Genomic DNA, 16,489 nt, shown 5'->3' with positions numbered 1-16,489 from the left:
ATAAATTTATTTGTTTTTGGCTGTGTTGGATCTTCGTTGCTGTGCACAGGCTTTCTCTAGTTGCGGCAAGCAGGGGCTACTCTTCGTTGTAGTGCACGTGCTTCTCACTGTGGTGGTTTCTCTTGTTGTGGAGCATGGGCCCTAGGTGTGCGAGCTTCAGTAGTTGTGGAACGCGGGCTCAGTAGTTGTGGCTCACGGGCTAGAGCACAGGCTCAGTAGTTGTGGCGCACGGGCTTAATTGCTCCGCGGCATGTGGGATCTTCCCGGACCAGGGCTCGAACTTGTGTCCCCTGCATTGGCAGGCGGATTCTTAACCACTGCGCCGGCAGGGAAGCCCCTCTTTAATTATTTTTTAAAGGAACTAATCTAGAATGAATTCTGGAGTATAGTTCTGTGAGGTCTGAGTTTTCATTTAGGTACAGTTAGGATTATGTTTAGTAAATGGATTTCTTTCTGTTTATCTGTATTAAAACTTGTGTGCCATTTTGCTTTCCCCTTAATTCCAAATTTAAAATCTCTGTCCATTTTATGAAAGCGGAGTTAACTTTTAATAACTCAGAAGAGCTCAAGTGCCATATATGTTTTATTTATAAACTTGGATATTTAAATTTTTTCCTGCCTCCACAATATTCATAAAAACGTTAAGTAGAGTCTTAGTGATTTCTGGGGAGTCTTATTTATTTCTCCCCAAATGTCCTAATCCTAGGTGGTGAGGTTCTCAGCTTTTTGGGAAATGTTAACAATCGTCGTCATAGCAATACCTTTCTATGTTGTGCCTCACCGTCTTTTATAGAGTGGTCTCCGTTGTCATGAGTCTCGTCTCTCACGCGTTTGACTCTTAGGCAGCTTGTACTTTGTGGTGTAGTTGACACCTCTAAACTGCCTTTTATGGACCAAATTAGAACTTTTCATTATCTACTGATGAGCAGACATATCAACTGATGGCATTTGTAGAGCTACCTACCAACCAGCTGTTCAGTTTTAACAACACTTTCTTAACTGTGTGGGTGTAATTTTTTGTGGTTTTTTTCCCCTGGGCTCCCATAAAAATAAGTGGCAAACAAAATTGAAAATGCAGACGCTGAGTAGGGATGCAAACTTAGTTTTCAGTCTTAATGATAACATTGTCTTGCTTGTATTAGGTGGCCCCAAATGATGAGTAAATCATGTCACAAAGTTGTTCACATGGCTGTTTTAAGCCATGTGATTAGTAATGAAGGAAAATAATGGAACAAATATATGAGCAAAATGATCAAACTGTGTTAAAAGTTATTTGTAAAACCAAGTTAAATTAGGAATTTTATAATTTTTTGCTTTGTGGGAACCAAATACCCTTTTTTTTTTTTTTCTGTACGCGGGCCTCTCACTGTTGTGGCCTCTCCCGTTGCGGAGCACAGGCTCCGGACGCGCAGGCTCAGCGGCCATGGCTCACGGGCCCAGCCGCTCCGCGGCACGTGGGATCTTCCCGGACCGGGGCACGAACCCGTGTCCCCAGCATCGGCAGGCGGACTCTCAACCACTGCGCCACCAGGGAAGCCCCTGGGTACACTTTTATAGGAACACATTATGTACTAAAGTTGAGAAGTATTTCATTTCTTTGGCAAGCTTTGGGATAATTTTCTTTTACAAACAAGGAAACTGTGGCTCAAAACACAAGCCTGTGAGTTCTTATTCCAAGTCTTCACCTACATGTTTAAGGGTATTTTTTGGGGGGTGTCGTTATTTGGAAAAGAGAAGGAACTTATCACTGGGGGGACTCTACTTTGTGAATGTGTTTTATTTGAAAATTGGTGTGTGTATTGATTGGTGTATCTCTTTGGTGTTTGGAAAATTTAGGGTGCAATGCTCTTGGGAGTAGTACAACTTAAGCATCCTGGGAGAGAGCAGAGGAGCAGCGAGCAGCTAAACGTGAAAGGTTGGCAGCTGAGAGGGCGTTGGTTCACAGTGTTGGTAGTGCCAGAGTCTCCAGTGCTGGGCTTGAAATTGAGACTGTGTAATACACGATCTGTTATTTTTCTGTTCATTCAGTAAATAGTTATTGAATGCCTGATATGTGCTGGTTGCCATGCTAAATGCTGGAGATTAAACACTCATATTTTCTACCTTCAAGTAATTTCGTGGGGGTGATAGACAAATAAATATTTACAATGTAGTGTGAAACCCTGATAGAGAAGTACAGGAAGCTATGCAAACAAATATTTTTCTAATTTACAGTTTCCGTGAAACTAATGGACATAAATCCTGAAATGGCTAGGCAGTGAAGCTGAAGGCGGGCAGAGCTTGAAGTCTTAGCTGGGCTCTATAAAAACAATTAAGGAGTTAACTCAAATATGTTTAATTCAGTTTGGCAGATGTCTGATTTTGGAGGAGACCATGCCTATTCCAATTTCTGAGAATATCATGCTCAAAATTTGTTTATAAAAGGTACTATTCTATTGCACTGAAAGAAAAATTATCTTTAACTTAGACCAACCATGTGTGTTGGTTCTTTGTTTGGATTTAAAATCTCTTACTGACATGCTAATTATTTTGCCTGTTGAATCAAGTCTAATAATAAAAGTGACCTTAAAAAAAAAAAAGTACTTTTCTGGTACAGCCACTTTGGAGGACAGTTTGGTGGTTTCTTACAAAACTGAACATTACTCTTACCGTAAGGTGCGGCAATCAGGGCTCCTTGGTATTTACCCAAAGGAGTTGAAACTTAGGTCCACACAAAAACCTGCACATGGATGTTTATAGCAGCTTTATTCATAATTGCCAGAACTTGGAAACAACGAGGATGTCCTTCAGTAGGTGTATGGATAAGCAAAGTGTGCTTATGTCCAGACAGTGGACTAAATAAAAAGAAATGAGCCATTAAACTGTACATGTACAGGGGCAACGTATATAGGGGAAATCTCAGTGCCTCCTCTCAATTTTGTTGTAAACGTTTAGCATGGCAACCAGCACTTATCAGGCATTCAATAACTATTTACTGAATGAACGGAAAAATAATAGATCGTGTATTACACAGTCTCAATTTCAAGCCCAGCACTGGAGGCTCTGGCACTACCAACACCGTGAACCAACGCCCTCTCAGCTGCCAACCTTTCATGTTTAGCTGCTCGCTGTTCCTCTGCTCTCTCCCAGTTTTATAACTGCTCTCAAAAAATAAAGTATTAGAAAAAAAAAGTACTCGTGGTGACTAAGTGGTGAGCACTGTCTCAGAACGATTTCTTTCATGTTTGTGTATGGGTTCTGAGTACAGGGAGGTTTATCGCATTGCCAGACACAGTTGGCACGGGACTTCATCCTGGGTAAAGAGTGGCCACTCCAGTGGCAAACCTGGAATCCAGCGTTCACCTTCATATCTGGTTTAGTTATGGTAAAGATGGCTGTCACAGTAATTGCCCAGCTTTCCTCCTAGGAACTGAATCCAATTAGATTTCTTTCACAGAATGGTTCTCCTTGAAGCATGTTTTGTTTTCAGACAAATAAATCAAAAGAACATTAGGACATTCCCTTCAGGACTTAGAAGTTTGGTCTCAGTCAGTTTGTTATTACAGTGATTTTCAAACCTGTTTTTACCTTTGGCTGCTTTCCACTGAATCCATTTGAAAACGCATTAGTGGAATCCTTCTCTCTGAACAGGGCTTTCCCAGGGTTCTCTTTCAGATTATTCCATTATACTTTTCTTGGGCTTCCAAATAGTTTGTAGAAATTATTTTTCCTTGGGGCATACTGAAGACTCTCTCAGTGTTAATTAATTGACCTTATATTACTAGTATCTATCATTTATAAAAACTAAGTTGCTAAGATTCGAAAATATCGATGGATTTCAAGGATGGGACATAGAAGTTCAGCTGGTAAATTCCAAATGCCCTCTCTCCAGCTTGGGCTCTGCTTTTCTGTTCCTTAACCATTTGCTTACTTTGTTGTCTACTGACTGTAGAAACAAACATGTCTGGATGGATAGGAGTTATGGTTTGCATTTTTTAGGTTTTTTAAAAAATTGAGTTAAAGTTCTCATACCATAAAAATCACCCTTTTAAAGTGTGTATTTCACTAGCTCTTAGTACATTCAGAGTTGTGCAGCCATAACCATTATCTAATTCCAGAACATTTTCATCACTCCCAGAAGAAACCTCATATCACTAAGTCACTCTCTGTTCCACCCTTCCCCCACCCCCTGGCAACCATGAATCTCCTTGCCTATTCTGGACATTTCATAGAAGTAGATTTAAACAATTTGTGGCCTTTTGTGTCTGGCTTATTTCACTTACTGTTTTCGAGGCTCCTTCATGCTGTAGCATGTATCAGCATTCCTTTTTATAGCTGAATAATACTCTGTCATATGGATTTGCCACATTTTGTTTATCCATTCATCATTTGGACATTTGGATTGCTTCCATTTTGGAGCTATTAAATGCTGCTATGAACATGTATAAGTTCGTGTATGGACATACGTTTTCATTTCTCTTGGGTGTATACCTAGGAGTGGAATTCTTGGGTCATGTGGTAACTTTGTTTAACTTTCTGAGGAATGTTTTCTACCGCTTTTGCACCATTTTACGTTCCACCAGGAATGGATGTGGGTCTGAGTCTCTATATTCTTGCCAACACTTGTTGTTGTCCATCTTTTTTGTTATAGCTATCCCAGTGGGTGTGAAGTGATTTCTCACTGTAGTTTATTTATTTATTTTTGGCTGCGTTGGGTCTTCGTTGCTGCGCACAGGCTTTCTCTAGTTGTGGCGAGCGGGGACTACTCTTCCTTGGGGTGCCAGCTTCTCATTGTGGTGGCTTCTCTTGTTGAGGAGCATGGGTTCTAGGCACGCAGGCTTCAGTATTTGTGGCACTTGGGCTCAGTTGTGGCTCACGGGCTTAGTTGCTCCGCAGCATGTGGGATCTTCCCGGACCAGGGGTCGAACCTGTGTCCCTGCATTGGCAGGTGGATTCTTAACCACTGTGCCACCAAGGAAGTCCCTCTCACTGTAGTTTTGGTTTGCATTTCCCTGTTGATTAAAGATGTTGAGCACCTTTTCCTGTGCTTATTGATTATTTGTATATCTTTTGTTGTTGTTGTTGTTTTGACTGCATTACACAGCTTGTGGGATATTAGTTCCCTGACCAGGGATTGAACCCGGGCCACGGCAGTGAAAGCGCCGAGTTCTAGCTGCTGGACCAGCAGGGAATTCCCAGTATATCTTATTTGGAAAAAATGTCTATTCAGTCTTTGCCCTTTTTTTTTTTTTTTTTTTTTGCGGTGCATGGGCCTCTCACCGCTGTGGCCTCTCCTGTCGCAGAGCACAGGCTCCGGACGCGCAGGCTCAGCGGCCATGGCTCATGGGCCCAGCCGCTCCGCGGCATGTGGAATCTTCCCAGACCGGGGCACGAATCCGTGTCCCCTGCATCGGCAGGCGGACTCCCAACCACTACGCCACCAGGGAAGCCCCAAAAATTTAGTTTTGATGAAGTCCAATTTAATTATTTTTTCTTTGGTTGCTTTTGCTTTTGGTGTCATATCTCAGAAACCATTGCCCAATCCAGGGTCAAGAATGCACCCACTTTCTTCCAAGAATTCGATACTTTCACCTCTTACATTTCAGTCTTCATTCCATTTTGATTTAATTTTTCTCTACGGTATGATTCTTTTGCATATGGATAGCTCGTTATCCCAGCACCATTTGTTCAATATGACTTTCTTTTTAACTTTTTTCCCCCTTTATTTACCATCAATCCAAATACTTATATTAATAGTGCCTGCAGATGTGCAAGGCATATAAGACTGTGGAGTATACAGTTTACAATAAGAACTTGTCTTCCCTTTGGGTCTTACATCTAGTTGAGATTGATGGTGGCATATATACATGAAATCGTTAAATAGTGTATGATTCCGTGCCAGAGGAGTGGTGGAGAGAACAGAATTCATTAGGAACAGAGAAGACTGAGTAAGTCTGTGGGCAGAGAAGTTCATAGAGAAGATAAAGCCATTGACTTTAGACAAGGTTAGATACAGAAAGACCAGAAATGGTCAGAGCAGAGCTTACTGAAGCAATTAGATTCTTTTGGCCCCAAGTATGTATGGGACACCTTTTAGACAGATTTTAAAATTTTCCTGGATTACCAAGTATTCTCTTAGCCTAAACTGTGTTATTAGAAATTGGAAGCACCTGATATATACTTTGTGCAGTTGTGTTTAGAAGTGAGGGTAGTTTCTATTTTGGCCACCCCACATTGGATTGGGTACCTTATGGGCACTATCTCCAGTTTACTTATCTTTTTACTTCTCTCAGTGGTTGTCATTGAGTCAGACTTATTATATTCCCTCTTCACAGTCCCTACAATCTTCGAGATTTCTTTTCTTAAAACTCTGGAAAAACTATTCTTGTCATGGTCACTGATTACTTCTGTATTGTAGGTCAGTGGTCAGCTCTCAGTCCACATCTTACTTGGTACATAGCAGCACATTTAACGCAGTTGGTTACTCCCTCCTCCTTGGCACATTTTCTTCACTTGGCTTTCCGAACACCATATTTCCTTGATTTTCCTCCCACACCAGAGTTAGTATTTCAGTAGTCTTTGTTAGTCCCCTTTTCCAGTTCTACTTTGTCTTGGTCTCATAAACTTGGAGTTCCCAGGACTCCCTCCTTTTATCACTTCTGTGTGTCTGCCCTGACTCTCTCTTGTTGATTTCACTTAGTATCACATGTGTGCCAGTAACTCACAAATTTGTATCCAACCTTGACCTTGCTCTTGAGCTCCAGGTTTATATATCCAACTCACTCTTACACATATGCACTGGGGTGACTACTCAACATCTCAGCTTTCACAAGCCCCAAACTGAACTCTTTTATGTCTCCCTCCCCCTCATAACTGCTCAGCCTTTAATCTTTTTCATCTGAATTGAAGACAGCTTTGTCTTTCTGGTTGACTTGGGGTGAAAACCTTGGAGTCATCTGTGAGTCCTTTTCTTCCCTCATACCCAGTCAAAATCCTGTTGGCTTTGCCCTCAGAATATGTCCGGAATCCAACCACTTCTCACCACCTCCACACCTAACACCCTGGGCTGAGCCACTCTTCTCATCTGGATTGCTGCCACAGCCTCCTGACTCATCGCCCTGCTTCTGTCTTGTACTCGTATCATCAGCCAGAATGACTGTATTAAAATGTTACATCAGTTTATGTAGCTGTTCTGCTCAAAACTTTGCAATGGGCATTCCTATCACTCAAAGAAAGTGAAAGGCAAAGACTTTACGGTACCAGAAAGGCCCTACAAGATCGGGACTCCCGCCCTGGTCTCCTGGGCTTCCTCTCCTACTGATTTCCTTTGCCAGAAATCTACTTTAGCCACACTGGCCTCTTTGCTATTTCTTGAATAATCTAGGTATATTTCTGCAATAGGGCTTTGTCCCCCTCAGTCTGGAATGCTTTCCTCTGTAGGGGAGGAAGAATAATTTTCTTTCTACCCTTGCAAGTTCTTGGCTGAGAATACTGTATTAAAAGACAGATTAACCAGTGAAAAACAGACAGTTTGTTAACACGTATACCTCATGTGTATGTGGGAGATTCTCAGGGAAAAATGAGTGACTCAAAGAGGTGGCTTAGAATTCAGGCTTAAATACCATCTTCAGCTAAAGACAAAAGAAGGGTTGGTATGGGGAGGGCAGTAATGGAGAGGTTACCAGGAAAAGCACAATAAACAAGAATAAGGTTTGTTATACAGATCTAAGTCTGAGCTGTCATCATGATAAAAAATTTCTTTAGAGGTTTAGAGCCATTCTTCTCTGCCTGGTACAGAGAGGGAGATACCCTTGCAAATGGAGATTTATTTTATAAATTTAAGTTTCCTTTACCAAAGGGTAACTTCTACTCTGTGTTCAGAGCTTCTGTGTCTGCTGTTTCTCAGAATAATCAGCTCAAAATCATCCTTACGCCAAAGAAGCGATTTTGGGGTGACGTATTCTGCTACCCTTCACCCCCCGAGGTCTCCACATGGCTAATTCCCTCGCTTCTTTCAAGTCTTTGCCCAGATGTCACTTTCTCAGTGAGGCCTACGATGTCCACCTGTTTAAGATTACAGTTGCTCAAGCCACATGCACTCCCCATTTGTTTCACTCTGCTTCCCCCCACCCCTGCCAGTGGCACGTATCCTCTTTTGTCGTACTGTATAATTGACTGACTTTGTGTTTATCGTCCTCACCAGAAGGTAGGTTTTAGGGCAGAGATTTTTGCCTGGACACTTCTGTACCTGTCACATAATCGAGTGCCCAATAAATAGCTGTTGAATGAATAAGCATCCTAAGGCTACTGTACGTTCAGGCTTTTTTTTTTTTTTTTTTTTAATTTGGCTGCGCTGGGTCTTAGCGCAGCCAAATTCCTGATGTAAATTAAAGTTTAAGAACCACCAGTATGAGCAGGATTTCAGGAGCCAGGTCTGTTGCTTACAGGTATGGATGTGTAGATCTATGAGGTAATTGACAAGTATAACTGAATTTGTTCTCTCTTGGTTCTTCTCTTTCTCTTCCTCCTCCCTATTTCCTGAGGAAGTAACACAGGGAAAGAGGATATAAAGTGTAGTAACTTCCAGTTGATTAATTGTGTGTGTCAGCGTCCCCAAGACTACCTTTAGGTTCTAGCGATTACCAGGAGGATACACCGGACCCAGCAGGTAGTCACACCCGTACTTATGGCTAACATTTATTACAGCGAAAAGATACAAGGCCAGAATCAGCCAAGGGAAAAGTCACATGAGACATAGTCCAGAGGAAACCAGAAGAAAGCTTCCAAGAGTCCTCTCCCAGTGGAGTCACACAGGGCACGCTTAATTCCTCTAACATCAAATCCTAACGAGTGTGAAGTGTTACCTACCAGGGAAGCTCATTTAGAGACACAGTATTCAGGTGTTTACTGGGTACTAGTCATACAGGCCCCCTCTGTCTAGCAGATACCGAAAGTCCAGGGATGCCAAGAAGAAAAGTAGCTCAGCACAAACCACATTATACAAACAGTTTAGGCACAGTGAGCCATTCTTAACCAGTTAGGGTGGTAGGAACCCTCCGGTTCCGGGCCTGCTTGCAAGGTTGACCCTTGGCTGGCATCTGGGAACTTGGATTTCAGGAGGGTTCCTACCCCCTAACTGGTTAAGGGTGGCTCACTATTGCTTACAGGTGGGGGTATGTTAACTCTTCTCTGCCCTGTTTCTCTTTTTCACTGTTTTCATCATGGTGTCCAAAGAAGTTTGTTTTTTCTTCTTTATGCAGAACATAAAGCATTTGGATTTATCTCTCTTTAGGAAATTTAGTAATAATCAGAATGTGAGAATGACTTGGACAGTTTAAGTGGATTGAATAAGTGAGTTTATTCATGTAGGCATATTTTCTGAAAAATGCCTTCGCAGTATTATTGTCTCCTGATTTTAGTAATTACAAAAGTGATTTATTTCATGGTAAAATTTTAAAATTTATTCCAAACAATAAAAAATTAAGATAGCTTTCTTAGAATTCACTTGAAAAATATTATCTATGAATGTGACCATCTGTTCAAAGCAGACACTGATTTTTCTTCACTCTACTTCCATCTTTCATGTTTCAAAGGGCCAATTTGTGACTTGCCATCTTTGGATTTGCTTTTGTGAATAACCAGTCTTCTTCCTTTCTTTCTTTTTTTATAGGTCAAGATGCTGAATTATCAGGGACACTTTCACTTGTTTTGACACAGTGCTGTAAGAGAATAAAGGATACTGTTCAAAAATTGGCCTCAGACCACAAAGACATCCACAGCAGTGTTTCTCGGGTTGGAAAAGCCATTGATAAGGTATGGTGTTGAAGGGAGTGTCTGGCGTGCTTTAGCATCATCCTTCATCTCCTGTCACTGCTTCAATAACATTAGCTGTCTCAGATTATTTTATGTTGTTTCTTTTATCCTTGCTTTTAATAAACTTTTGCACATCTGGTTTTACTATGTTATTCAAGTTCCCTGTTGCTGTTATTTAAAAAACAAAAAGAAAACAAACCAAAACCCTTCCCTTTTTACAGCCTTGTTTTTTACCCATTTGCTTAAATGATTACCGCTCCTAGTGTCATGATGAGTAAATTTCCAAGAAATTTTAACTTACTATGAGGGAGTTTGTTTATAGAAGTAACTTTTCCTACTTCCTGAGTAATTCCCAGGCCATGACTCTGCCTCTGTTATGGGATGATTAGGATAACACGCTTGCATCTGTCTCCCCTGCATCATTCTAACTCTTGTTGTCTTCCTGTGAGCATGCTAGTCACTTTTCTCCAGTGTTGCTTTCTGTGTGAGTGGGTTGGTTGCTAGCTAGCAAGGCCTGTCACTTGTATTGGGCGATTTTTCTTTTTTAATTTTTATTGGAATATAGTTGCTCTTGCGACATCTCTTAAATCTTTAACTTGGTGGTTTACTTTTAAGCAGTTTTCACTTTTAGCACTGGGCCAATTTTGCCCTTGGAGTTCATAGTCCTAGTGGCGACTAAGAGAAGTGGCCTAAGGTTACTGTGTGATACCTCTGACTCTTTCAGAGGAGTTTGAAACACTCAAACGTTGGGGAGTTTGTGACTGGTTATGGACATTTTTGTTCACACATTGTAAACCTCCGGGAGGGTAGGAGGAACTTTTGGGGAGAGCTGTTTGTAGTAAAACCGGTCTTATGAGCTGCTCCATATGTATACATGAGAACAGTAGCTGTAACGTAGAAACTCATGGAATCCAGAGAGTGGCTGTAACTCGTGGGTAAGTCTGTTAGAAATAATCCTACAGAGCAGTAGTGTTGAAAAGCTAGGCTCGAGGCAGCCTCAGTGAGCACTAGATGCTTGTAAGGAGATGTGCTTAACTGGTAGGTACGGTGTGACAGGACTGTGAGTGGTGGGGCTCGGGGGGCTGTTTGGGTAGCTGTGCCTTCAGAAGTGTTCGTGACCTTTTGGAGAGCTCTCACCACTCCCACAGCGCTGTGGGCTTCGCCTCAGCCAAAGAGGCAGAGGAGTGGTGTTGGCGGCAGCAGCCTCGTTTTTGGGTCAGTGATGGCCGTTGCCAGCAGAGGCTGGGAAGGCAGCAAGCGTTCTCCGAAATAGCTTTGAGGTTGTGATGCCTGTTTGTTCATTGCAGGGGAGCGAACACAGCTTTGGAAGCGGCTTCAGCCTCAGACTTCTGGGGGCTGTGGTGCTGGCTGTGGTCAGCTGGTACGTGAAGTGATTGTTGGCGTGTACTGCTTAAAGACCTCCTGGAATGGTGATGGGGGCACTTTAGAGGTGGTCTTAAATCGCTGTGGGTGAGGAACCCTCTGTTTCTTTAGGGTGAGGTAACTACTGGCGGTGTTGAGGAAGCTTCGGATTTTGGTGGCTGACAGTGACCAAGGCGTTCTAATGATGGTTCAGACCCCAGGAGGTTCCTGGAGGCATCGGCCACCATGCTGCCTGCAGTTATGCCAGTGTCGGGGGGCAGCAGGACCAGAACATGCCATGACAGTGAGAATAGCTGAAGCTTCCAAAGCAGCCAGTCAGAGAAAGCGTCTGAGAAAAGAGCCCAGATTCTGGGAATAGGTAGGGACGGCCTCAGCAGTCGTACCTCAAGTGTGTGGACTACCGGCCACCAAGATTTGGAACATTTGGGCAAATAATTCAGGAGCTTTGCATTCTGCCACTGGTAGGGTGACCGTATGTCCTCATTTCCTAGCTTATGTCTTGTCCTGTCGTAATTATCATCAGAACCCTCTTTTACTCTTGTCCCCCAGCTACTGGTGACTTGCTAAACATGTCTTCCTCCCGACCTGGCGAGTCTTTCTAGATATTCACAAGGGTTATCATGTTCTGGGTAATCTTTGAGGCAAAGCATTTAAATGTATTTGGTGCTAGAAATGGAAGTTCTCTTTTTGAGATTGGATAACAAGGGAACACATAGTGAGTAATCTATATTCTGACTTTTTTAGGGGGGATGTGTTTGAGGTGAATGCTGCTAATTAAATATTTTAATTTACTCATTTCTCTTTTGAAGACATTTTTCAGGTACTTGGAAGTTATAAGGGCTTTTTCAAGTAATTTCTTTTTTTTTTTTTTTTTGGTAGGTTTTATGTTCCTGTGAAAGTAGCTTAGGTTCTAGGGGACCCGGCTTCTAGATTCTTCTGATCTATCATATGAAATAAGATCATTAAGTTGATAGTGGTGATATTTGTTGAATTATAGTCCTGGGTCACAGCAGAAAGCTTGGATCTCTTAGCCCAGTTCACTAACATTTTCCAGTGCATTCTCTCCCCTTTTTTGGGGTGGGGTGGGGGCATCTACTTAGCCTCAGCTGTAAACGAAGCTGTTACCCTGCTAGAACTATCTAGACCTTGTACATGAGCTTCCCATGCGTATGAGGAACTCTGTGTTGGCTGTTGTTGTCAAGACTCCTTTGCCTTGTAAAGTCTTCGTGCTCTTCTAGTTTGCACCTGGTAAATTTGTGCAAGCTTCCGGGGCCGCCTGCTATAAAGGCTGGGTGGACTTGTGTGGACTGGTAAACAAACAGGATGAAGCTGAAGCCATTGTGGCTCAAGCCTTTAAAGGCTCAAGCCTTTACACAACAAACAGCCTTGAGTAATAAACTGGAATGTCATCCAGCGGCCTGTGAGTACCATGTTATGGACACATGTTCCCACCCTGCTGAGAGGAGGACAGTAAAGAAGCCGGTGACTCCTTTATGAGCAGGTTGGTTGTTGAGTGAGGAACTTCAGTAAATTTTTGACAGGCTTAAATGATTTATTTTTTCCTTTAATGTTTCAGTGCTCCTTTTAAAGTTCTTTAGTCATCACTTCGCTGAAAATGTACACAGAAGAGAAGTTTATGATGTTAACCGAGACATTTTCTGGCTTTTAATTATTGCCAACATAAAAAGTTATTGAAGATTTCTGCTTTAACGTGTTGACTATCTCCAGATGTTTGTAGTATAATCATAGTTTATAATATATAATAACAATAACCATTGGGTTTTGTGGTAAAAAATTTTTTAAATGTGTTTTTAATATTTATTTTATAATTTTTAAATTCCTTCTCTATTTTAAGAAAATCTAGAATTCTCTCCTGTGTAGTGTATTTTAGTGTTTTACTTTAGTCTTTTGACTTTTTTAAAGTTTAATTCCTAAGAAAAGTCAATAAAAACAATTATTGCTTTAGACTCCTGTGTGTGTGTGTGTGTGTGTGTGTGTGTATGTGTGTGTGTGTGAAATAGTGCTAAGGTTTTAAAGTGTCTGAAATTTGCTGTGGGACAGTGGAAAGTGGAACATACAGTTCTTTAGAAGATTGTGGTCTAGTTTGTTCATGTAAGGGTGCCTTTTGTACACATAAAAGAACTGCAAAGATTCCGAGGCAACATAAAGTAAGTTTGCATAGGATGGACTCTGCTTACTATAAAAAGGAAAGGGAAGGGCTTCCCTGGTGGCGCAGTGGTTGGGAGTCCTCCTGCCGATGCAGGGGACACGGGTTCGTGCCCCGGTCCGGGAGGATCCCACATGCCGTGGAGCGGCTGGGCCCGTGAGCCATGGCCGCTGGGCCTGCGCGTCCGGAGCCTGTGCTCCGCAACGGGAGAGGCCACGGCAGTGAGGGGCCCGCGTACCGCAAAAAAAAAAATCAAAGGTTTCTGGAGTTGATATTTTAAATTTGATTTGGAAGAATGGGTAAGATTTAGAGCAGCAGAGCAGTGAGGTGCGGTTCTTCTGTGGCACCCAGAAAGGAGCTGAACAGCTGAGAAAATGTTTGACTCCTGTTAAAGACTCTCAGGGACTGACTGGATTGGAGCGGCTGCCCTTGTCAGGACTAGGACAAGATCAGGCTGGGGACAGGCCAGTGATGGAAGGCGTCAGGATTTGTTCCAAGGAGATGAGGGGGAAAGGGAAGGAACGATGAAAGCATTTGAGGATTTGCTTGTCTTCGTTAGACAGGATGAAATTAGACTAAGGAGAAGTCAGGAGTAGGAAAATACAGCTCTCAGTTAATGGAGTGTTGACCATGTTCCAGATACTGAGCTGAGAGCTTTATATACATTTATAGCCCACGATGCAGGTACATTATTCCCATTTCACATATGAGGAGACTAAGATTCAGAAATACTAAGTAACATACTCCAGGTGTACAGCTTGGAAGTGGTGAATTGATGTTTGGGAAAAGGTATCACTCAAGAGTTTGTTCGTAAACAGTGTGCTGTTCTAGGAAATCAGTTAGGCCATTGCAGGGCTGGTAATGTTTTAAGGGGGAATATCTTCTGCCACTAGATGGAGCATCTACACTGGTGAGGCAACATGATGATTGTTAAAAAAAAATGGAGTAAGGCTACAAAAAGTGAAATAGAGAATATTTTAAGATAGTTCTGGGTGAGCCGTTTGGAACTGCCTTTTATGTAGGTATGACTGGGGTATGAGAGGAGAAAAAGATACTGGCAGGAGAAAATTTGGGGGCTTTAGCCTTAAAAAGTCATTTGGTTTGAGTGGGTGAGGTTGGCTCTAAAGTTCTTACTATGTAATGGATAAATCCTTGTAGTAGAGAGACGATAACGAAGGAAGGAGATTAAGGAAGGAAATGAAGGAAATTAAAAAGGCTAGAAAATTTAGTCTAAGATGAAAAAGCTAAGTTTTGAGTTCTGAAATATAGGCAGATAATTTGATTTATGTTTTGGGTGGGATTTTTAGAATTATTGAAAAGGAATGTTGAACAAAGTTATAAAAAGACAACAGTGATTAGAAGCTAAGAACAAATTCCCTAAAAATAAAACATGTCAAACTAACCTCCTTCCCCCCCCCCGCCCCCCACCACCAATTACTAGCAAGGCATTTAATAAAAATCTCATATTTTTGTGGTCAGGATGGAAGCTGTTCTTTTTAAATTATGTGGTTTGAATAGGAGCAGCCGTGTTCTCGATACCGTGTCCACTTCGACACGAACCCGAGTCCCCTGCGTCGGCAGGCAGACTCCCAGCCACTGCGCCACCAGGGAAGCCCCTGTGCCTCCTTTTAAATCCTACTTGCTTGGGCAAAAGAGATTTCTGTTTGTAGGAACCAAGAGTCCTGACTTAAGCAGCTAGTTGCTCTCTGGGTCTCTTCACTTGTACTGGGCTTCAGTTTCTGTGAAACGATACTGGTTTTGTCCTTTTCAGTCTGAAGATCGTTCTCAGAAGAGGAGTTGAGTTCCGCTTTCTCTGCCATGTGTCCCATTACGTTATTAGTTTTAGGCTCTGAGCAGAATGAAACTACATTATTTAGTTGGTAATGATAATTATTTGTTGAATTATAGTCTAGTCCACAGAGGAAAGCCTGGACCTTTGCAGTCAAGTCTCAGATTAGAATACAGGATCAGAGAGCCCCACTGGATCTGGAGGGGGCACAAACCCACTTTTGCCTGCGTCGAGATGAAACAGCTTGCTTGGTCTAGCATCCAAGCTAGGTTGGGTTGAGAGGGGAAACAGACCCTATCCCTATTACGCTGTGCCAACTAATCCAGTCTGTGATTGTATTCAAGTGATTTTCAATGAATGAATTTATTTTTAATGCCTCTGTTAAAGTGCTTTTGTGTTTTTATTTTTATTTATGTTTTCTAAAATGAAGCTCTTTTAAATGTAGAATCAGAAGATTTGGTGGCAAGGCCTGGCCCTCAGATTCAGCATCTGTATTATTGAAGGCTTACCAGGGGATAGGTACTGCTAATAGATATCTTCATGTACATTATTTAATTTAGTCGTTAGCAACACCTTGTGAGGTAGATTGTGGTCGGCATACACAGATGTGAAAACCAAGACTTTGGTTAAGTAACCTGCCTGAGATCACAGAACTAGAAAGCAAATGGAAGAGCTGGGATAAAAGCCCAGATTTTAAGACTTTGAAGAGCCTTTCCCAGCTGGAGCTCTTTGAAAGAATTAATTCCTAGTACCCTGAGGGCACCCACTGTATGTATGAATTTCTGTCCTGTGCTTCTAGGGTGGTAAGAGGTGTGTGCCTTCTTTGGGAGAATTAGTAAAATAGTCGCTCAGATTTCTGTAGTTGGTTCAGATAAGGAGGAAGTTGGGGAAGCAGATTGACCAGAGCAGAAAGGTATGTGAAATAACATGTAAAATAATTGTGAAGGACGGGGATGTAAATGTGACAGGTGGATAGATTGTGGGGCATTTTAAGGATCTTAAAAGCCCAACAGAGTAGTTTGACACATGTCTGGCCACGCCACATGACTCCCCTTTGTTTATAAAGAAATAACTTATCAGTGTGCACCCCCTAACCCCCCCACACACACCTTTCTTGATCTGGCTAATCTACCTATCTCTTAACTTTGAAAACTAAAGGAGAGGTATGAATATCATGCAGAGGAGAGACTGGAATGTCTAAAAGGAGCAACATTTATAAATGCTCATTATGAGACACTACTAAATTTATTTACCGACCCATAGTTGGCAAAGCACTGCTGTCTGGTATATACCTACATACGGATTATTTTATTACAGGGCATATACCTCATCATCACCTTTACTAAGTTTACTAGTAA

At 42.0% G+C, this 16,489-nt stretch overlaps 1 protein-coding gene across 3 annotated transcripts in view; it reads left to right on the top strand.

Annotated features, from left to right (window-relative positions):
• The window catches only part of RMND5A (required for meiotic nuclear division 5 homolog A), a 58,747-nt gene that overhangs the window by 10,204 nt on the left and 32,054 nt on the right, over window positions 1-16,489 (top strand). For all 3 annotated transcript variants that reach the window (XR_003794838.1, XM_029231485.1, XM_029231484.1), the window contains exon 2: window positions 9,650-9,792. Coding sequence is in view for 2 of the 3 variants with exons in the window: in XM_029231485.1 (XP_029087318.1) it covers window positions 9,650-9,792 (143 nt within the window). In the remaining variant the exon portion in view is untranslated. The remainder of the gene's footprint in view (window positions 1-9,649; window positions 9,793-16,489) is intronic.

The sequence above is a fragment of the Monodon monoceros genome, unplaced genomic scaffold (assembly GCF_005190385.1).
Source record: "Monodon monoceros isolate NGI ecotype Baffin Bay Population unplaced genomic scaffold, NGI_Narwhal_1 Super_Scaffold_19, whole genome shotgun sequence".
NCBI classification, from domain to species: Eukaryota; Metazoa; Chordata; class Mammalia; order Artiodactyla; family Monodontidae; genus Monodon; species Monodon monoceros.
This window is presented reverse-complemented; position numbering and strand designations above follow the sequence as displayed.